Source organism: Chelmon rostratus, chromosome 22, assembly GCF_017976325.1.
Source record: "Chelmon rostratus isolate fCheRos1 chromosome 22, fCheRos1.pri, whole genome shotgun sequence".
Lineage (NCBI taxonomy): Eukaryota > Metazoa > Chordata > Actinopteri > Chaetodontiformes > Chaetodontidae > Chelmon > Chelmon rostratus.
The window spans coordinates 7,049,212-7,072,397 of record NC_055679.1 but is presented as its reverse complement, the minus strand read 5'-3'; the positions used below and the strand labels follow the sequence as shown (position 1 = coordinate 7,072,397).

The 23,186-nt window shown below is 42.5% G+C and overlaps 1 protein-coding gene across 2 annotated transcripts in view; it reads right to left on the bottom strand.

Annotated features, from left to right (window-relative positions):
- The window catches only part of tbc1d22a (TBC1 domain family, member 22a), a 110,168-nt gene extending 87,435 nt beyond the window's left edge, over positions 1-22,733 (bottom strand). For both annotated transcript variants that reach the window (XM_041964059.1, XM_041964058.1), the window contains exons 1-6: positions 22,544-22,733; positions 22,003-22,059; positions 19,963-20,146; positions 19,461-19,710; positions 15,759-15,941; positions 1,505-1,575 (exon numbers count right to left, since the gene is read on the bottom strand). In XM_041964059.1, the coding sequence (XP_041819993.1) occupies positions 1,505-1,575; positions 15,759-15,941; positions 19,461-19,710; positions 19,963-20,146; positions 22,003-22,059; positions 22,544-22,605 (807 nt within the window). In that variant the 5' untranslated portion in view covers positions 22,606-22,733. The remainder of the gene's footprint in view (positions 1-1,504; positions 1,576-15,758; positions 15,942-19,460; positions 19,711-19,962; positions 20,147-22,002; positions 22,060-22,543) is intronic.
- Between the last annotated feature and the right edge of the window lie 453 nt (positions 22,734-23,186).

Below are 23,186 nucleotides of genomic sequence, written 5' to 3'. Positions count from 1 at the left end.
CACAGGTAAACAGGTTGATTGGTAACAGGTGATAGAATTATGATTGGGTATGAAAGGAGCATCCTGGAAAGGCTCATCTGTCCAGTCCAGACATGTGTGAACCATGTCGGAGAGCAAAGCACCAGCTTGGTTTTTGGCAAAACAGACAGTTGTAATTCAAGTAAACACTCTGTCTCCTGAGATGAGGAACTGAACCAGCACTTTATGAGCTTCAGGGCTTCAAAGTTTTTGGGCTTTACAGCTTCAAGGAGGGTGTGACAGTGAAGCTGAGTACAGCTGTGTTTTAACAAAAAGATGACTTCTTGGAACACGTTGAGCATCGGCTTGGACAACAGACAAGCGGATTACTGCCGAAGAGGCTTGTGGGATTCCTGTGATGATCTTAGCTTAGCATAAAGACTGTAAGCATGGGGAAGCAGCTAGCCTAGCTCTGTCTCCAAAGTTCCAAAATCCAACTACCAATACCTCTAAAGGTCTAAAGCTGCATTTCCCAAAATGTCAAACTATTCCTTCAGGCTAACAGCTGCGTAACAGAGGAGGAAGAACATCAAGGAGGGATCATTCTTCTTTTTCTCTCTCATTTCTTTTTTCTCCTCGTTTCTTCATCTCTTTGTTTCTTTTACACTATTATCTTTGTATCTGTACTGTAGGTATAAAAATTAGCGCACAGAATTCATACACATGCATGCATGCACATAACACGCAGACACAAAAAGCAGCTAAAGTGCTCAGGTGCCCTGTCCTCCCCCGTGCCGGGCTGCCTTCACTGCAGTCAATGCTTTGCAACCTCATACGGCATTATGAGCCGTCACTTCAGTAGAGTACCAAACAAAGCAGCCATTAATGGACAAAGTGCCCAGTTGGTAACCTCCCACCACCAAAAAACATAAACAAGCTCACACATAGGCATGCACACACCTTTAATGACATCTTTTCTGCGGCACATTAACTATTGTGCAGTAATTAATGGGAGAGTCACGGCGCTCAAAAAGCCAGTCTTCTCTCTGCAGACTAGGAGCTGTACACCACAACAATGGCTTAATGAGTAAACACACCGCGCGTCTCATGAATTAATTATTTGTGCCTCGCAATTCATTTTCCCGATTGAAGTTGGGGAGGGGGGGGGGGGGGGGAGCAGGACTCTTCATAAATCAAAAAAGGGAGGGGGTTGGGAGAGAAACATGACAGACTTTTTGTGCATTTGTGTGCACGTGTATTATCTGTGTGGCTTTTACCTGCATGGGTGTGTGTCTGCGTGTGCGTTTGATGGATCTGTGTTCTCACTTGCAGGTTTATGTCGGAGGTTACACAGGTTTTGGTCTTGGAGTGTGCTTGAATGCATGCGTTTATGTGAGTGTTTTTATGTTTCAGACAAATCAGTGTTCATTTCAATGTGTCTGCTGGTGTCTGACTGTACAGCATACATGTAAAGCATGTGTGTGTGTGTGTGTGTGTGTGTCTGTCTGTCTGTCTGTCTGTCTGTGTGTATACTCTGTGTACTTACTGAAAGGAGTTTCCACGTTATCGGTCGGACCTGTCGTGGGATTCCAGACCAGCTGAGTTTCCGCAGCTCCTCTGTAAAACAACAACAATAATGCCAGAGGGTCACTACATGATTCACCACTGAGGCTTTTTACACAGAGACTTTGATTTCCCTCTAGAGCCCAGCTGATAAACAGCAGGATGGTGATATCTGCTGATATAACAATATCAGATATGTCCATATGGGCATAAAAAAACAACAGATTGTGGTACAAAAATGCCAAAGATATGTTGACAAGTTCTTTTAACAACAATATGTCCTCCTGTTAACTAAATATGTCGGTAACACTTCTCCTAATACAAAGTTTAAGTTTAAGTTTATTTTGCACCTAAATTGAAAAATGAATGTTGCCCAATATACTGTTATTACATCTTTTAAACTCCCAAATCTTGATAATGAAGAAGGGAATTGCTGCACACTCTGCAGCAGCATCTATATCATATATTATAGTCTAACTATAATATATAATACAGAAATACTCCCTTGCAGAAAATGCTTATTTTCCTTGCAGATTTTTGATTCTTCTCTCGTTGTCTCATTGCACCGGACTGCATTACATAACTGTGTCGAGAATTTGGGATTTTCATCTCATATATAGATGCTGGCATCAGCCTCAAAATCCATCGGCAGTCAAGCTCCATTCCCCTCTGCTGTTTTGGACGTTTCTGACCTCAGACAAAGGATGACGCAATAAACAACTGAAGCCATGTTGAGAAGGAAGTGAAAAACTCATGTCTTACAACTTTTGCTTCATCTGAAAACACGCTATAGGAAGAAAATCCCCAAATCTTTCTCTTAAAATAAAAACTGCTTTCTCCACTGTGATTAATGTGTATTTCCCAGCTTGCAGCTGTGTCCACAGCAGCGTGTGCAGCAGAAGGATTCCCCTCATGTTTTCATTGTCACTTACCGAGTTGACGGCATGACAAACACTAAAATTCTACGACAACAGTTTTAAATGTTAATCGAGACATGACTGTCTCATTCTTCTTCTGCTGTGATGCACGCAAACCAGAACATAGACTTCATGCTAACAAACAGCTTTACTGCTAGAAAAAGATTAGATTTTCAAACCACTACTGGATTAGCAAGTCATTCTTGGATATCATTCAATCAGTCAATCTACCAACTAGCCAACCAACCGTGTCCTCACCGTCCAAGCTTCCCTTCCTGTCTCTCTTTTCCTTTACCGAAATGATCTGATGGGTTAGAAGTGGATTATTAACTACGCTCTCCCCTGGCCAGGTGGGAGCACCAGGAGGCTATAATGTAAAATAAATCTGATAGAAAGGTGCAAATTGAACTTTTAAATTGGCGGAGAGTAGTTCCCTTTGGGTCCATGAAGAGCCAGAAAATCTGGCTTAATGTTAGGTGCTACACATTATTTAGGCCCATATCCCTCTCTCTCTATAACACACACACACACACACACACACACACACACACACACACACACACACACACACACACACACACACACACACACACACACACACACACACACACACACACACACACACAATGATAGTAATAAAAGATGGGTGGGTGTAAGCATCAACAGTGACTCAAGAGAAAAATTGCCTGTGGTATTTGGCCACTTGTGTTTTCCTATTTCTAGTGAATCAAACATAATAACTAGACTACAATAAAAGGTGTAGGATATAATATCCCTGCACCAAAAAGGGATCATATTCACAACTGGAGCTAAAGCTTTTTTCTGTAACACTCTCTTACTCAAACCATAATGTCTCCATCCAGTTTACCCACACTGAGCCTTATTTTGGGTGATGAAGCAGTAGCTGAGTCACGCAAGTTCATGTAGCATGTCTCTCACCAGATACCCAGGACGCTGAAACTGTTGAATTCTTTTTGGATAATCTGTGACACAACATATCCTTCACAACAAATTCTTCTTCTTGAAATCACTGAGTGACCTTGTGTCTGCCAGGATGATGCAGCCTAGGATGTTCAAGATATGACGCGTCCGTTTTTTTCAGCAATGTTTCTGAAGCAGCGGGCGGTTCCTGGATGAGTTCTCGCTAACATTAACTCATCCATTATTCACAGATAGGCCTCCCTCTGCCCGGGCCCTGCAAGTCTGCTAACCCCCCCCATTAGCATTCAACAGGACGAGTTGCCACAGCCAAACTGAGGCAAACATAAAACAGCAATGGAAGTCTCTTCACTTGTAATTGCATGCCGCTGTTTGACATGCATTCCGAGAGTGAAGGGAAGAGGGGAAATTGATTTCCGTGCAAATGAAATGGCACCGCCTTCACATACTTTTCTTAAGGAAAAAGAAACAAATGTAGCTCATGAACAAGCCAAACTCTTCCTCTACTCTTATTCAAGGCACTGGCTGAAATTGATAAGCCCTTCGCACAGAGTGAATGGTATTGATTAGCGCTGCCAAATGACTCTGCCTTGCCTGTTCTTCAAGGCAAATGCAAATGCAGAGTCAGTGACAGATAGTAGAATAGGAAATAGCAATCAGCTAAACAGCAATGGGCTAAGTCCATTGGCTAAATTGAGTGAAACGCATTAGGGCTTGTTCAGCTGATGGGAGCAGCTATTTATTCACCACAGTTCTTGTGCATCTTCCACTTAAAATTTCTCCCTTACCTTGTCCCCAGTGACTTTAATTATATAGAAATTCAATAAAGTGATCTAGCACACAGCACGGCTCTGCTGGTTTCAAGGGAGTCAAAGCCCCACAGTATGGGAAGGTTTCGATTACCCCGAGGTTACCTGTGCAGCAGCAAGCTGCATTTAAAAAGACATATAAAAAAAACTCTCTCAGACATGACACAGAACATAAAAGTTGCAAAGGTGCTGCAGGTTCAAGGATTCGCTGTGTCTCTTTGCTCCTTCCCTTCTCGCTCTTCAGGACTACAACAAGTGCAAGGCAATGTATGGAAGTGTGTGCGTATTGCTACGAAGTTATGCTGTGACAGGCATAGGGAAGCTTTCAGGCGTAGTTAGTACTGCGCGTGTAATGTACATGCCGATATTCAATCTGACAGTTTTGTTACACCTAAAGAGGAAATCCGACAACCCTTTTGCATCTCCAGAGGGAGCTCTGTAGCCTGCGCCTCTTCCATCCTTGGGAAACACTCTTATTACGTCATAACCTCATGTTACTGACATGCTATAATACAGTATAGATGCCATGTTGGCAAGATTGATTGGCATTGTGGTCGCGTACCTGCACTGAAACCGTGGCCAGACTTATTCCCAGTGTGGTTCATTACAGTACATCCTTTTTTGCATGCTTCAGCAGCTGTGGCTACTGATTGCCACTCCTGCATGTCAAAGCACATGTGCATAAATTCTTAAAATTCTTTAAAATTTGCATCAACTTTCTCAGCCCCCCGATTGCAATCCTGCTGAACGAATTTTTACATCTTTGAATCTCTGCCGCCAGTACCTGTAGTTATGCAGAAGCCATCTTCAAGTCCAAGTCTTAAAGGGTGAAATCCTTATCCTATGTGCACCTCTACATTCATTATGCTCTTAACAGCTAGTCAATGGTTTCTCTCCTCTTGCCTTGCACCCTTTGAACCTTCATTTGCACTGTCAGACAAAGAAATGAGTCCATGAATCTTGTTGGCTCGGGCTTAATTAAACTATGTTATATTTCCCCCACCTGGCATTAATCTCACCATAGGGGGTTATAGAGAGGAGGGGTGAAGGGACGTGCGGCACAAGTTAGCTAATGGCCTTTACATCCTGATGCTGCAGTGATCTCCAGAAAGCCGTGTCCCCTCCGGTCAAACACTTTGCATTGCAGGGAAGAATCACTGCGTGCACTGAGGCAGCATCTATTCTGGTGTTTGTGTGTTGGCTGGGTATGTAGAAGTGTGTGGCAAGGGCAAGGGGCAAATATTTACTTGGCACCATGTGGCCAGCAGAACAAGCAGATGCGCCCGTCAGACCCATACATCACACGCAGAAAACCGCAGACACAGCCTCCACTCCTCGTCTTCCAAACACTCTCCAGCAGAGAACCGGACCGCCGCAGAATCCAAATCACAGTTAACCCAACGTGAGCCCAGATGACTTATAGACCCACAGCCTGACTGCCAGAGTACTGATGCACTGCACTGGTGCAGAGCACAAATGGACAATGGTAAATTCTACTTTTTCATCATATTCTTAGACTTTCACACATTTTAATTAGTGGGCTAAAACGCTGCTCTGAGGGGAGAGCTGCAGTCGGAAATACGTAATCCATAATTCATCCGAGATGCAAATACACTCTTGTAGGAAATGTGTCTAGATCCCTATTTCCTAAATACTTTCTTTACAGCTATACTCAGCTCTGATTCCTGAGACAGAAAACTCCATTTCCCACAGTGGGCAGAGACAGAGAGGGCGACATGAGCATAGTTGACGTCCAGGCTAAATTGCAGATGTCGTTTCATTAGTGAGAGGCTGGCTCATCTCTCAGAAAACATAACTGACTCTCTAGGGCATCTCTTGTGCATTATGAATAAGACAGCCAAATCCAGGCTCCACTGGAATAAATTAAAGGCATTTCATGACATTTTGAAAATTAATCTGTTGTTTTTGCTCAGCAGGCACTTGTCACAATGTGGGCGAAAAAGTTTCTGCGACTGTCCCGGAGGCGACGGGGGACTAGCTGTCCCCGTCAGTTTCAGTCAACAAAGTTAACAATGCAAACAAGCCATTTTTAGCTGGCAAATTTGTCACTCTCCTTTATACGTAGCAATCTGTACAACTGGAAAAAAAAACACACAAAATGAAATTGTGAGGACATTCCTTTCACAGGTCTCTATAGAAAAAAATGCAGAGGAAACTCATTAAAGCGAAAACTCAATTTAGAGTCAATTCACCCCACAGGCAATCATTTCAAAGTATACATTTAGAAGTGCAAGCGGGGGCAAGAGAAAACAGAATTTCCCTTTTGGGACCAATAAAATACCACATTATTATATACATGCATTGGAATTAGTGTGATCAGTATTGTGGGTGTTTATCATACTGGCAGGAGTCGACCTCAGGGGGATTGGTCTGGAGAGACTGTCTTAACCCTCGAGGAAGCTGTATTCCTCACTGGCATGAAAAACACTTGTAACATTAGCAATGTGCAACTCAAGGGCAACTGCTGCTAGTCTTTCCTCTGCGTCTACTGTATTCCATTATGCATGAACTTACAGGGGTGCACTTTGTCTTGGCTGGAGTTAAGCTGGAGACCACAGGGGGTGATTAGGACACCATGTACCTTCTGTTGAACACCCACAACAGCTGCTCTGATGTGGGACCCTCAGAGGTAATGAATGCTCAATGACTCTTAAAACATTCAGAGGGCAAAATATAACTAAATATCATGTCTGTATTACATTAAAATTCATTTAACCAGCCGAGAAAACAAAAAGTATTCTGGAAGCAGCTGGAGCAGGCTTTAAAAGGAGGGAAGGTTACGTCAAATGAGCACAAGTTTCCCAGCGCAGTCACTCATGTACCTTTGCCGACAGCAGCTGGGGCTGGGTGCCTTGTTAAAGGCCAGCTCAACAGTACTGTAGTGCACTTGCTAAGGGAGGAGAGAATGAGTCTTATTCACCTCTCTGGCCCACACTCTCTTAACCTGCTCAGAGGATCTGAGCCCCTTACAGGTCCGCAGGACCGTTTCTTCAATTTTTTGGCTACACAACAAACTTTCAGAAACAAAAATTCAATATGTGTTTTCAGCAGGCTTTTACAAACACTATTCCTCATGAGGCCATAACGTGTTAAACATGACAGCTCGATAGAGGAAAGGAGAGGATAGGTGAGTCGACTGTCCACGGCTAATTCCGACAAGAGAGGAGCGAACAGTGTTTACATTTTTAGACACCAGAGACAACAGCTAAAACGTTGAAAAAATGATTTTACACAAGAGCGTTGGTGGACATTGTGGATTGGGGCTGCAACTAACGATCCTTTTCATTATAGATAATATTTTCTCAATCAATCAATCAATCAATCAATCAATCAATGAACTGTTTCATTTATAAAATGACAGAAAATTGTGAAAACTTCCCATATGCCCAAAGTGATGTATTTAGCTTGCATGATTTAAACAGTTCAAAAATAATTCATATCATATTAAAGGTTGTGAGGTTGGAACCAGCAAAGTTTGCAGTTAAAAATAAAGACATATGAACCGATTATAAAAATAGCTGCGGCTTAATTTTGTGCCAATCGAGAAATTGATTAAGTGACAATTCGTTGTATCTCTATGATGGATATGGACAAAACCAAGACATGGTGATGCATGTACTCTGGCTGTGCTAAGCCAGCTGTAGTTTTTTTTATATGCTGACAATATTCCTAAATGAATAAACATATGGATTTTAGCTTCTAAGTGCAAGGGCTGTAGTGGATGTGAATTGTCAGAACAAGGAACAGAGGGTACTTGACATGACACCAGGACTTTGGCTCTCTATTGGGGCCTTATCTCGATGTAAGGATTCATTTATCTAATCCTGATTACACACAGCAGTCAAGTGCCACCACTAGAATCATGCATGCTTTCATAAAGGACTGTTTGCTTCCTGAGTGGGCCGAAACAATGGAGCTCAACTGGCCAAGTGAGGGCTCTTACTGTAAGCGATCAGGCAATAAGAGGTGGTTGTATTTGCGAGGGGTGGAATCAGATGGAGAAGTATGAGAGTATGTGTGTATAGGTGTGATTGTAAGTGTGCATGTGAGCGTGTGTACCTGCACTTCTTCCATGTCTACCTGTCTACCTGCCTGTCAGTCAGTCTACCTGCCCGTGCGCATGGTTCAGTGTGAAGGCCAGTAAGAAGAACAGAAGATGGCGAGCAGCAGAGAAGTGCTGTCAGTCAGTGCTGGCTGAGCAGGGAGCTGATGGGAGCAGGAGGGAAGACGCTTGGCGGGCCGGAGCCATGCACTATTCAGGCATCATTCAGACGGAGCGCAACCACTGGGGCAAAACACCACAAGGCTCTGCGCAACACACACTAACACACGTGAATAGCACACACACCTGCCAAAACTGGGCTTTGCATTCTGAAGCAGGGGCTGCCTCAGCAAATCAAAAATCAAGACTTCGGCACTTAAGGTTTGGACCAAAGCAGCACACCAATCAGTAATTTTATCTCTGCATTAAATCACTTTTCCTGGAAAATGCAACGATCAGAACACTCACAAGTATTTTCTATACTATTACAATGTGTGCCAGTAATGTCATCCTAACCACCTGTGAGATACCCATGAAAGTCTTGTGTAATGTTGCTGCGGTAAAAAGGAAGTATGCCATCCCTTGTTGAAGGTATTGTCCCTGTGTCATCTGATGCTATTTTGCCAGTGAGGTCAGAAAAACAATACAATCAGGACAGACACCTTTATCATGCAGTGTATTAAAAAGTTAAGCTCCCCTCCTATAAACCTTGGATGCTGTGAGAGAGTCCTGAACGGTCTACCTCATCTAAAGGACAAAGTGATGGCGCCAGGGAGCAGACGGCTCGTAAACTAATGGGACTCTTGTAAAAAGATACTCCCCCCTGGATTATACCTGCTCAGGAGGCCTGATGGATGGCCCAGATGGCTGGGAGAGGACACCGAGCATAGACGAGCGTTCAGGTGAGTGTGTGCGTGCGAGAACGTGTGTGCTATAATAAGGACTTGTATAGTCGAGTCCCTGAAGCTCGCCTTCCCTGTAACTGATTTAGATGAAACAGGTTCTAAAACATCTGACCTGTTGACCTTTCTTTTTGTTAAACAAAATTTTATGAGGGGACATTTTAAATTTCAGTTCTGTCACTCTTCCAGGTAGTGATTATATGTGAAGGAACTTCCACTTTCAGCTACTGTAAAAAAAACAACTTAATTAATATGCTAAATTGAAACCAGTGCAGAGCAGGATAATGAGCTACCATAGTGCAACTGGTTGTGAAAATGCTAATGCTAATAAGAAGGCTGCAAGACGAGGTTTGGAACCTGTCACCCACATTCTCACATTCCTGATCAAAAATGACTCAAACTCTGTTAGTAAATTGCGAACAGAACAGGAGTGAACTGTAACAGCTGCAGTAAGTTCAGTCAAGCTTCTCTTAGAAAAGCGAGAATGAAAAATTAACATGGAAGACCACCATGTAACATGTGAATAAACTAAGGCAGACAATTTAGGAGGCTCCCGACATGGGAAGCAGCTGGTGGTTGGGCCGACCTTATTAAGTCAGGTGTTTTGCCTGGGGATGTGCTCGGAGGCAGGGCGCACACACATGAACATGCTTGCACACGTGCATACATGTACCACTGAGTGTTAGCATGCCTACCCTGCTAGGAAAACACAGCGGAGGGCAATTTTTTAAGCAGAAAAAAGGGGAAATAACAAAATGCTGTGACTTTAAGATTTAGCATTTTTCACAGTATCCAGTTTCTAAGAATAGGATACTTGTACAGAAAACAACCTACAGTGCATTTCCTCTTTTCTCCCTCTGGATTTTAGGTTGTTGAGGTCTCACATAAAAGCAAAACCTTCTCTGAGATTCACATGGAAGCATTTTCACTGTAAAGTTGCCTAATTTCCCAGAGATTTACCTATGTAGACAGTCTAACGCTGTATTATCACTTCTTCTGCGCTTCCCAAGCCGATGACACACACCTCTGAAATTGTCACACATGGACAGTTCTTTCAAACGAGGCATTAGGACTGAGTTAAATTGAATTACATCGCCACTTCCCACTTTGATGGCGGCTATTAACTTTGCAAACAGTGCTGATGGTAAGCCTATCATATGGTGGCTGCTGTGTAACAGGATTGTAACACTACAGAGTGCGGAGCGAGCGACTGTGGCAGAGAGCAGCAGGCCTAACCACAGTTGCTGCAGTGAGGTTGATGGCAGTTGGGGAGAAGCGTACTGGAGTGGTGGAGGTGTAACAAAGAGCTGCAGCACCCCCAACAGAGGGTAGAGACACACCAACAGGCAGCAAGGCAATGAAAGGAAGCGTGTGTGTGTGTGTGTGTGTGCGTATCCTTATAGGCAGTTATTTGCTGTTTTCTAATTGTTGGTTCAGAGTTTTTTTTGGGTTTGTATGTTCTTGTGTGTTATTTATGGTGTTCGTGGTCCATAGATGTTCAGCATGTGTTTGTGTGGGAGTACATGTGTGAGCTGAACTCTGCCTTATATAATGACCACACAAAGAGCAAACAGAAAACAGGAAAAAAAGAAGAGAAAGACACACAAAGCAAGAAAGGACCTGATGAAAAAGGGGAGGTAAAGGATAGAGTAAGGATAAATTGTCAGGAAGGAGAAGAGGGGGAAAGGACCATTGCCATAGCAACAGCAGTATTTCTACCAACCAGCAATAACTGCTTGGTGTCAGCAGCCAGCTCTTGGTATTAAAATCAATTAGAAAGAAAAAGATATGCAGAAAGTCTGTAAAATCTGGCATTGTGACTTACAGACCAACATAGAGCAAGTGGCTTACAGAAAGTAAACAACACTAAACACAGTTCTGGGGAGCGGGGGATGGTTGGGCATTTCTACAGACACAAACACATCGAAACACACACACATAAAATCAACCGCATACACAAACACAACCTGATTCTGAATTCTGATGAGAGCTGGCAGAAAAATAAGTCGTGTTTAGTAGCTGAAAACTATTACAGACTCCAGAAAATGTGTCAGAAAAGTTGCTTCTCCTCATTGTTGGCTTGCAGTAAAAATGTCATTGACTGTTACTGTTGTTTGTATTTACTTTTGTGTAACGCAGCTCCCTCTTTCTCATTCGCTCGTTTGCAGCTCACTCTCTCTTTGCCGTTTTTAAATGTGTCTTGCTTTGTGACATTAATAAACAATGAGAACAGCCACCTCTTGCCCTGATATGGCAACTCGAGTACTTCCTTCTATTGTGAGTGAACACAAGTTGTGGTTTCCGCAGAGTCAGAGTTTGGCCAATCACTGACAGTCAGCCCTGCAAACGCCAGCCCATGAATAGCGTGGCCTTTTATTTTTCTTTTTTTCAGCTGAAACTATTCAACAGGAACTTAATTTAGCCCCTGGTTGCTCCACTAAAATGCAGGTGTAGTTCCTGAGTTCCTCAAAAGGTTCTTTACCTTTTATGAAAGCATCACAAATACATCATCAATATGTTCATTTAAAACATGATAACTTTCGACTTTTAAACGGTTCAGCCAGAATTTTAGTGCATGTTTCAATGATTTGCTAAACATCTGGCTCATCACAATGTGATTAGTTTTGGTCTTGACTCACAAGAATGGTCCTGGATTGGCTGGAAAGTCTATTCTAATCAGTCTGGCATCTTGTGCGAAAATACCATGCAGTTGTGGTAAGTGTTCATTAACAAGAAGTGAAACTCGTGAAACTTGGCTTCCCAGCTGAAATAACTCCCTACTCAATGGCCGTTCAGTGGGTGCTGCGTTCAGGCTCACTCAACAGACAGGATCGCCTCAGGATATCAGGAATAATTAGCTGAGATCAACCTGACATCAATCACCCTTCTCTCACACAAGCACACAGGTCATCACCTTCCACAAGACCTTACATGCTAAACAGACTGCTGTCACAACCAGTCACAAGGCTCAATGGAGAGGGAGGAAGGGAGAGATGGGGAGGATGAAGATGTCAATGTAAAGACGATCATGAAGGCATATTGGGCAGATTTCACGCAATCAAGAGACAGAAAAAAAACGTGTGTGTAGGAGTGCATACTGTTGTATCTTTCACTCTGCTACACCATCTGAGATGACACTAACTAGGCTGTAACACAAAGTGGAGAAAGCTACAATGTTAAGTTATGGGCCAAGTTTATCATTTTGGAAAATCACACACTGACCAACACAGTCAGACAGAGACAAACACACCTGTGGACTCCAGAGACTGGCAGCCCTGACATGTCAGGGGGCTTGGCCCAAAAACATGGCTGCCTCTGCAATTAATTACACCATTCAAGTGAGGAACCAACCCATGGATCATCCCCCCCCTCCTCCTCCACCACCACCACCACCACCCCGGCCCGAGCTCAAGGACAATCGGTCGAATTTTCTCTTTTACGCAAGGGGGCGTCATCCCTGCTAACAGCGTCCACTGGTATGTCTGAGAATTTGTATGAGAGGAAATGTGTCACAGATGGCATGCGGGGACAATGACCCAAGGAGTTCAATCAATCTTGTCATCATCTTCTGAACTGAAAACTGCAAAAAAAAAGCTGCTAATGTGTAAATAATTAAAGGCTCTATGTGAAAACAATCACATCAATATTTCAGAATAGAACCACTTTCTACACCAAAGTCTAAAAATAATCAGAACTTTGAGCAAACATTATTATTTACTTTTGTGCCTGAAATATTTTTTACAGTGGGCTTCAATTCCTTCCGATTGTGGTGATTTCTTCATTTTGTATTCTCATCTATATCCCATTCTTAGCTGCCGCAATGACCCGATTTCCCCATGGGGGTCATTAAAGTTTTATCTTATCTTATCTTATCTGCCCCATCCCTCTCCCTTCCCCTATCACCCCTCATCACCCCCCTCCCGCAATCCTTCACTTAATTATGTCCCGTGAATGAAGTTCATCTTTCATGCTGCCAGCAGCCAGCAGCGTGGCTCGCCCATTCTGGGCTATCTAATCATGGCGCAGAGACTAAACTAAATTTAGACAGCCGGCTTGTGATGCCTGGCAGGCCCTAATGAGGGCTGACATCTCAAGACACTCTGCTGATGTACAGGATACACTCTGCCCAAGCGGGCCGCAACCATCGTTGGCCAACGCTGGCGACTTGTGAACCAGTTTGTTTAGTTCAAAAAGTTTTCAAGGGGATCACACACAGAGGTGACGCACTGTGCTGACTAAGGCCATTCAAACTTAATGAAATCCAGCATTTACATTTTAGGACCTTAGCCAACACGCCTTGTGTGTGTACCTCAAAGTATAATCTACAAGTGGCGAGCAAAGCAGTGGCACAAAGGGGAGAAAACAAACACACTTTTATTCAAATTATTCAAATTGAGCCAGGCTTGTTGACAAAATATGATTTGTGGATGCAGGTTAACACGCTGGTCTAGATAATATTTCAGTGGCAATGCAAATTATCATTCATCATTAATAGTATAAAAAATGTACTGAGGAATATCTGAGGAAATGTTTAGACCTTAGTCTGTTAAAATGCACATAATTCGAGGGAAATGTGACACTTTCTGCAAATTAGAGCTTGCCTGAGCTGATAAATCAGCCAATATTGGCTGATTGCAAATATATCAATATTAGCATCACATTGTTTGTCCTCCAGAAAACACTTATAGGTTATTATTATTATTATTAATATACTTCAAGTGAAAATTCATAAATGACCAAATATCAAATTTAAGGTATCCTTAGAAAAAATAATACTGCCAATATACTGTTACCAGAATCATCTACTTTGGTATCCACTTGAAAAAAACAAGTATCTATTAGCCTATGCTGAAAATGTCCCAAGATAAAAGCCCTCCAGTAACAGGCCCTCGGAAACATAGCATGTCTTATAATGTACAACTGATTGAGGAAGTGTTTGCATTTACAGCAAAGAGCTGTAGAGAGCAGATTATAGACTCAAAAGATTTTTACTGAAATATGATAGAGTATACTTACAGTCGAGGAGAAGTCTGAATAAACAACTTGTTTCTATTAATAGCCTGTCTCAAATTAATGCCTGGTCGCCTCTTCAGTTGTGGTAAATTAAGACCATAGTCATCATTTGAGAATGGTGGCTACGGTATTTAAACTGTGTCATTTCTGCACTGGAATATCTCAGACACACTTCTTTTCAATTGACCCATTCTCTTGCTCAGCACTTTTTCCAATTTCCTCCTCCGGTCTCACTTCATGCGCCCCTTGTGTCAGGCGCACGAAGCACACACAGATACACACAAACAAAAACCACTCAGGACAACAGATATACATCCTTAATGTTAACCTAGAACACATCTGAACTCAAGAGGGCTCTTAACACAGATTTTACAAAGAGTTTGACGGTCGAATAATCCACAGAACTCCAACATTTTTGAGTTCAGTCTCTCCTTTTTCCACAACTGACTGAAGTCATGGGAATTAACTTCAATCTAAAGCACTATTTTCTTTGGTCACACATTTTTACAGCCTGCACAAATCATCTGTCCTCATCCAGGAAATTGATTCAAAGCAAGACAACATCAACAAGACTGCTGTGCATTATGATGGAGTTCCATCGTGGTTATTAGTCTTAGTTAGTTAATTCAAGGAACAAAATATTCTGCATTTGCTGCATCTTAGATCAGATTTGTGTTTTTATCATCTAACTTAAAAGTCTTGTTATTATTGTTAACTGACTGCCTTAATAAAAACTGTGATGCTTGATTACATCAGACTATCTCAGAAGGCCATTATCTATGTCTATACCTTTTATCCTGTGCAAAGGGTTGACCTGTGCTCCACCGGTGCTGGATGTACCTTCAGATGCTGCCGTGAATTGTAATATTTCTTTAGACTTCAAAACTCATTGCTCTGCCATCTTTATTCCATGCAACCTTAGCTTCACAAGAAACCCATCACATTCATGGCAGCTACTGCTCTGTAACAGAGAGCGCAAGTATTTAATCATATAACATTCTGTTTGAATGTAACAGACCAGTCACTGGCTGGATCTTAACATTCAACATGTACACTTGAATAGGCTCAACTGGCTTTGATGTAGATAATTGACTTGTCAACAAGTCGACGCATTGCAGTTTCCAAAAGTTAGTCTCTGAGGGCACAAAGTCAGCTGTAAAGAGGGAGGTCTGCAAGGATTTCATGGCCACTGGGGTGGCAGTGGTAGCAAGCAGTCTCTGGGGTTGGATAAACAATAAAGGCCTGTCGTTTGGTTAGAACAAAGGCCTGTCATTTGCTTTTGTTGTTGGTGGTATTTTTTTCCCTTGTAATCTGCATGTCCAGATGGCTGGATGACTTTCCCACTCACAGCATCGTTAAAAGCGCAGCACAGCTGGCAGACAGAGTGAGCAAACTAAGAGTGAGAGGCAAAAGTGTGCAAGGAAGTGAAAAAGTGGAAGAGCTTGGAGAACAAAACGAAAAAGGAAAAAAACAACAAAGGCTGAGAAATGTAGAGTGAAACAAGAGCAACAGGGAGACAAGTGGACCGTCCAAGAGCACACATCGTAACCCACGCTGACAGATAAGTGGAGACTTTCGGATGAGTATCTCTTACCCAGATCTGTGTTGGGCCCAGCCAGCAACTGTTTGAACTTATCCAGACGGGATGCTTCCCTCTCGGTCATGGCCGGGGTGCCAGATGTGTTCTGGTCAGCCATGCGAGCCACGAGCGGGATGACGGGCGGCCGGTGGGGCAGAGACCGCTGTCTGTGGAGGGCTGCACGCTCACCTGCTGCATCTGGTGGGAGGATAAAGAGTTGAGACGGAGCAAAGCGTTACATAAACACATGCACGCAAGCACACACACATACATACACACAGCTCAACTGACGCAGAACAACTGGGGGCTTTCAGATGATGCAGCACAGGAGCCCATCCAATAGTTGCAGAGACATTTAATTCAAGACCACATGTCAATCTTATGGTTGCACTCAATGTAAAGTCTGGGGACGGCCAAAGTCAGCAGGATTCATCCCCTGGGGGCCATGACTGTACAAGATTTCATGGCAACACATTTAAGAATTGTTGAGCTATTTCAGCCTGGATCAAAGTGGTGGATCGACTGGCTGACCAACTGACAAACTGTCACCGACATCCCTTGACTAAAGATGCTCACATGGCTAAAGGTTATAATTCGTAATCACCTAGTACAAAGGAAGGAAAAATGTTTATAACAAGTGTACATGACCAATGCCTAACATCACTGAGCCCAGCTTCTTCTGAACAGAGCATTCCCTCTGCCCTCTGCTTGTAGGACAGTTTTAGTATTGCTCTCTAACACTGATTGGCCTCTTCCTGTGGCGGGAGAAATGTCCTCTGCCAACAGCAGGCTTTAACTTGAGCAGTAGTAAGGTGACATGATGTGAATAACAGTGCTTAGTAGCTCACACAGTAACTGCTGTGTGCAGCAGCTTCCCATGTTAGCTTGCTGACTGGTTAGCTAGGTGCCGAAGTCAAGCTGAGGAACTGCATTTTCAGGTTAAGTGAGCAGATATTTTTAGATCTAGAAGCCTTGTCTGTGTTACACAAAGAACTTAAGAGCAGGAATTTAGCTAAGACTATGAATTAATTTAGAAGCCAATGAGAGTACTGTCTTTAAGCAGTTTTCTCTAGTTCCCAGCAAGGTGCTAATGAATGCAGTTACTGTTAGTGGCTTGTTTTGCAATAAGCCCCAAGGATGGCAGCAGCTGGGGTTGTTGCAAATTTTGTGATTCAACTGTGAAGCCTTTATAACTCGCAGACAAACACATTCATTCAGTCTGCTGAGGGCCACATGTTCCCCCAGATGTGCTGAAAAAAAAAAGACAGAACAGAACAGAACAGGGGCAACCACGCAGACAAGTTAAGAACAAGCTGGTGGGGTCGGGGCTGCAGTGGGTAGAGGGGTGCTCTTCTGTCATACTCAACGAAGCAAAACTTCATAAAGATCCCTGTGAAGAGCACTGCCGGCTTCTTCGGTGCTACATCAAACCACGACACATACGCAGCGTGCAGTCACACACACCCTTCACTGCGAGTAAGAGAACTGGAATGCTGCCAATTTTAATATCCTTTTCAGTTTTTACAGGAACAAATAAAAAGCTACAAATCTGTTCTCAACTGCTTTATTTGCACTTACAAAAATTAGAAAAGATTATTAAAGCCAACAGAAGCTTTTGTGTGATTTCAACAATAAGCCATTTTGATAGTCCATTTAATAACTTTTAAAGGGCTATAAAAGACAAAGCCAAGTAAGAGGAAGTTGGTAATGTTCACTTGTCAGTAGACTGCACAGTGCACACAGTATACTGTATCGGCTATTACAAGCAAGGAAAGAGAAATATATACATGAAGGCACACAAATAGAGAGTACTTCCCCCAAACCTCCATTACAGACAATGGCAGTAAAGTGTGTACTTCTGGATGAAAAATCAAAAGACACAACACTAGAGGCTTCAGAGAGCCCGAATGACCACCAGCGTCTATGTGTGAGTGTGTTTGTGTGTCCCTTTCTCTCTAAGCTGCAGGGTTAGAGGGATGGTCAGTGCCAAGTATGAGTTTATAATGTACTACGATATGGACAGAGTCTGGGCCTCACGAATAAAAGCCACGCTGTGTGCCATTATCTAATTAGACTGGGACAATTGTGTTCATGCAATTCCTCGCTGTCATCTCACACAAGCAAAACGAGAAGAGAAGCAAAAGCAGAGGCAAATTAAATCTACAGTGAAATGAGACGCAGCAAACCAGCAGTCAGCTTTACTGTAACTGTGTCAATTTTTTTGCGCACCTGCCAAGTACAGTGAGTGTGCACGTACTGGGGTTGGTACATAAGCCTCAGTGTTTTTGCATTATGCTCACTAGAGGTCCAAAAGGTGTCGTCTTACACATCCCTGTACACAGCACTGCACTGCAGGCAAACCTGAACGTCGTCTTCTCTGAAGAGATAAGAGGGATTGCCTGAAGGCGACGGGCTTCTTATGTTATCTGTATCTAAACACAGCAACAGAGAGAATGGCAGACAATCGCGCAGACAGGCAGATGACCTGGCAGACAGGTCACAATACACCACCTCTCCTGATATTGCTGCTGATGTTACATTCTATAAAGTCACAGTGGGTCCATCTCTTCATGACTCTCGTCTTCCGTGTGTTTACCAGGATAACACTGTTCATCACACGGACTCTGCATTGCTATAAAGCGCTGCTGGGCCCCGTTTTAAGTAAAAAAAGAGGTCTGGAACTGTGATGCGGCAATAACAGGAGCCATGACACAGAGCAGTTGTTGCGCACTACAAGGTTAAACAAAGGTGCTCAGGGAGCACAGACCCAAATTGAAAACGGGTAGGAGGGAAGGTGTTTCTTTCTGTTGCCATCTGATGCTTCTATATAAGAGCAGAGCACAAGGAGAGGAAGGGGCAGAAACAAATGTCTCAGGGAGTACTACAGTACACAACACTACAGTGTATTCCTTCTCTTGGTTTGTTTGTATTTTGATTATGAAAGAGTGGGATGACAGAGTAGTCCGACATAACCCATCAGTATCTATAAATAAGTATCACTTGCAACACTACTATCTTTTAACAAAAATCTGAATGCGATTACTACGAAGTCTTTCCTCTTTACATGTTCAGAAACTGTGTCGATGCTGAGCACTGCACACTCTGTCTAAACCACAAGCAAGTCCAATCAAAGCACAACATTGGCAGTCTATCAATGACACTGCCCTACAGAGTCTGAACATCTGCCAAACATTTTCTCTGGTTCTGCTGAAACTTGATACTATTTAAATGTGGTGACATAAAGCAGCTGTAAGACCACAGTAAGTAAAAAAAAAAACACAAAAAATGAGGCAGACAAACAATAATGTAAAAGTGAGTTAGTTGATCTATAAAATCCTGAACATGTTCATGTATTCTATAGTATTTATAGCATTTCATTAAAAGTAGATATGGCAGCATTCCTTGTTTTCCCCATATTTAACCCCTGTCAACACAGGATATACTGGCTGAATACCCTGTTTATAGTTACACTAAATAAATATGACAAGAGCATATACACACACACACAACACATTAACAACCAAACTTAGATGTGGAATCAGGTAAAACTTATAACTAGGTATGGGACAATTGTTGAGAAGTGTCTTAGAAGGGTTTCAGTGTGTCTTCTTCAAGTCTACCTTGACACTGGTGCACTTAAAAGTAAAAGCAGCCCAGCATTTACTCGGCAGGTGAGCCAGAAAACTTTCTGGACACTGAGCAATGGTGTTCACTAACCTTTAGGTGACCCAATTGGAGCTTCGCTGTGGGACTTAACTAGGCGACCATCAGTATAAGGGCTGCTCTGGGAGGCAAACGACACCTCTGGGCTGGTCACGTCTCCTTCCCCAACCCTGTCCTCCTCCTCTTCCTCGTCCTCCTCCTCGTCCTCTACAACCTCCTCCTGAGTATCCTCTTCTCTCTGTTCCAGCTCTGTTGTGTCATCCTGCCTCTGTCTCTCCTGCTGCTTGCTGTGATTCTCAATCACCTGTTCAGTTGACATAAAAAACAAGGAGAGCCACTGGTGAGCCTTAGGTTTTGCTGATAACAGACAGAACTTTTTAAACTCAATAAAGAGTATTACAACAGTGTACAATTTTCTGCAAACTATCTGTAAACTAAATTGTCAACTTGACTTTACTGTGTATTTTTAGTAACGTGGCACCTGTGCTTTGACCAAGCCTATGTGGCAGAAAAACATGGCTAGTTTCATAGAAAGTCACTGCATCTGGTTGCTCACCTTATTTGCTGTCTCCATAACCACCTCAATATTAAGGTTTTGTGCAGCCATGGCCAGCAACTCGTCATCATCATCCCCGACATCCCAGGCATCACTTGTGATGCTCTCAAATTCCTGGAAGGTGGTGGCCTTCTTGGGCTTGCCTGGTGTGGCCGGAGGAGGCTTGTTACCTGCTTTAATCAGGCTGGAGGACAACGACGGGGCCAAGAAAACAGAGAAGATAAGGGAAGGAGGATAAGATTAAAGAAATTGAGAGAAAAGGGGAGGCAGGGTGGGGGTGGAGTGTGGGAAAGGGAAAAAAGGAAAGAAAGGCAAACAGGCAGAAAAGGAGAGAAAAGGAGAGGGAGATAAATACGCACAGTGACGATAAGTCACAAAAGGACAGAGATTGAGGATGAGCGGGACAAAAGACAGATGTGAAGTGAATCACTTTGACACAGGTGGGCAAAGGAATAAAAGAACACTTTTTGAAAAAATAGAACTGATTTACAAGTTTAATAAATTAACATTTGGCCTCAGCAAAGTCATTAAAATATTCACATTTTACAAATTGACATTGGCTTTGAAAGAATTACCAGCAATAAAACAGAGCGCTCACAATAAAACTCATGGGTGTGTGAGTCACGACCTCTACACACACACACAGACTCTTCATCTTTAACACTTCAATCAAAAGTCTCTAACACCAATCAAGACTGAATCTGAGCATGTTCAAAAGACAAAATTTCACAGAGTTGCTGTCTCTGTGCCGCAAGGACACAGCAGGAACAAGAAATGCAACAGAAAGCGAGAATTCAATTAAACTCAATCTTTCCCGTTTTATCATGCACTGGGGAAAGAGGAAGTGGAGGAAATAAGGTGCTCTGATTTTTTTTTACAAAGACAAAGATTACCATAATAAAGAGAGAAACTTGTCCATATTAGCTTTCTCCCATCATGACTCAGAAGAAAAGAGAGAGCCTGACTATGTACCCTGACAAAAAACAAGCAAATCAAATTCAACTCTCTGTGGAAATCTACATAATTAAATATCAGTCAGGAGAAATAAAAGGATTATTATGGAATAATAAGAGGCTGTTTCTTCTATCTGTGTGTGTGTCTGTGTGTGTTTGTACACGTGTATAAAATGAGATACAGGTACAGTCTGAATCTTCAAAAACTATTTTCTGCAGAAGTAAATGACGATGGTTAATAAAAAATGTTTTCCACGCACTTAATATTTGAAGAGTCGAACTTTTTTGATATTTTTTAAGTGTACATAAAAAAGTTACTTTAAAGTCCAGTCTTATTTGTTTTGATTGATTTATTGAAGCATTCATTCAGTCACATATTCTCAACAACAACCCAGACCTGTGTAGGTCTATGATGACATAACGTCCAACTTCCATTTCAAGTCATGTATACACTCACATAATTTAACATAATCTGTTTGGACTGGACATATTCAAAATTGATGAAATTCCAAAAACAAAGTATGTTATATTAAGTATAGTATCTTATTTTTATATCCAGTAAGCTCTCCACCCAGCAATGTAACAACATTTTTTTGATAGGTCAACTTCCACTGACACCGCAGAACAGGACGGGCCATATAGTGCAAAAAAAGAAAAGGAATGGTAAGACAATTATGGCTACATCAAAGTCCATGATGTCACAGCTGATGTCAGGTGATAACAAAACAAACGCTTCCACATTCCTGGTTAGGATGTGGCTGTTTTACACTATTCATGCTAACACAGTTTTCTGTCTTCTGTAAGTGGCTGGGTAGCTTCCCTTTAAGATTTTTGCTGTTTTGTTCTTTAAAGCCTTCTGCCAAATAATCACTCTCTACTGGCACTCGTGGTGAACTGAGATGAAGGAAACAAGAAGGACTCCAGTGAACGGAGTCCTGAATGAATGTCAACTTCAGTTAGGCTTTTATCAACTGAAGCAAACGGCTAGCATCAGCACAGAAACTTCAATAAGAAAAAACACTTGTGCAAACTACTTCGAAAGCATCACAGAGCATTTGTCTGCAATGACAAAGTACATGGAACTTACTTAGCATGAAGGAGAGGGTCGAAAGGTGGATGCTGTGCGCCGTACACATGCTGAATGCTGAGGAAGTGAAAAAGAGAGAATGCAAATGAATGAGTTAGCAATTCATAACTGGCTGTCAAGCTCGCCATGTTAGCTTCATATTACCCTAAACAATACCCGCTGATACAAATAATACTGCGATGATAGTGTGATGAAAACGGCTTTAAGTTGTTGTAAAAACATAGCTACTCCCCAATATAAAATGGTACATGTATCATTAGTAACAACTCTGTGACTTCGGTGTGTCTACATTGCTCAACTGTTAGCCGCTGTTAGCTGGCTAAGAGCTACGCTGCTAACAGCAGAAATGTGTAAACTGTGTCCGCGAGACGAATTTACCACAAACACTGGTATGTTACAACAGGTGAAACTCGCAAACTCTGTGCAATACGTCAGGATCCCCAGTCAAAGTAAAAGTTGCGTTTGAAGCTCAACAGTGAAGCGTCAGTGGAGCACGGCTAGCTACGCTAAGCTAGCCGACAGGAGGGAACACGTCACTCACCTGCCAGGAACCTTCGCTGCGTTTCTTTTCCAGAACTGTTTTTTATTTCCGTCAGTCGACATTTTACCTCTACGGCCCAACCAGTTCTCAACACAAAAACGCGAACGCTGTCGTTAACTGTAAAACGTGAAATTTGTGTTTATTTACACCAGGTCCCCTCCTCCAAAACTCAAAAAGCTGCCATGTTGATACTGCCTAATCGGCGACTAAACGGTCCTGTGATTGGCTGGACCGACACTTCCTTGTTGTGAGCCAATCACAAGTGAGATCCGCTGTTAGGTGAAGTGAGAAACTGCTGACGTTATGGTCCGCTGTCTATGCAATGTTGACAGAAACTGCAAGCTGTGTGTCAATCAAACGAAAGACCATCAGCATCAGGACCAGAAACAGGAAGAGAAAAATGCTAACCATATATTTCCATTTTATAGATACAGTATAAGATGACATCTACATGGTTTTGTAATGTTTACTATTGACTAGAATTGCTTGTATGAGGTAGAACTTAACTATTATCCAGACACAAGCTTTAAATGTTGGGGTGTTTATACAATATAAAATATTTTTTATTGATATTGACTGATGCAATGATTATTACTTGCTGCAGGTTTTCACCAAAAAGCACTAGCAAGCCAGTAAATCAATT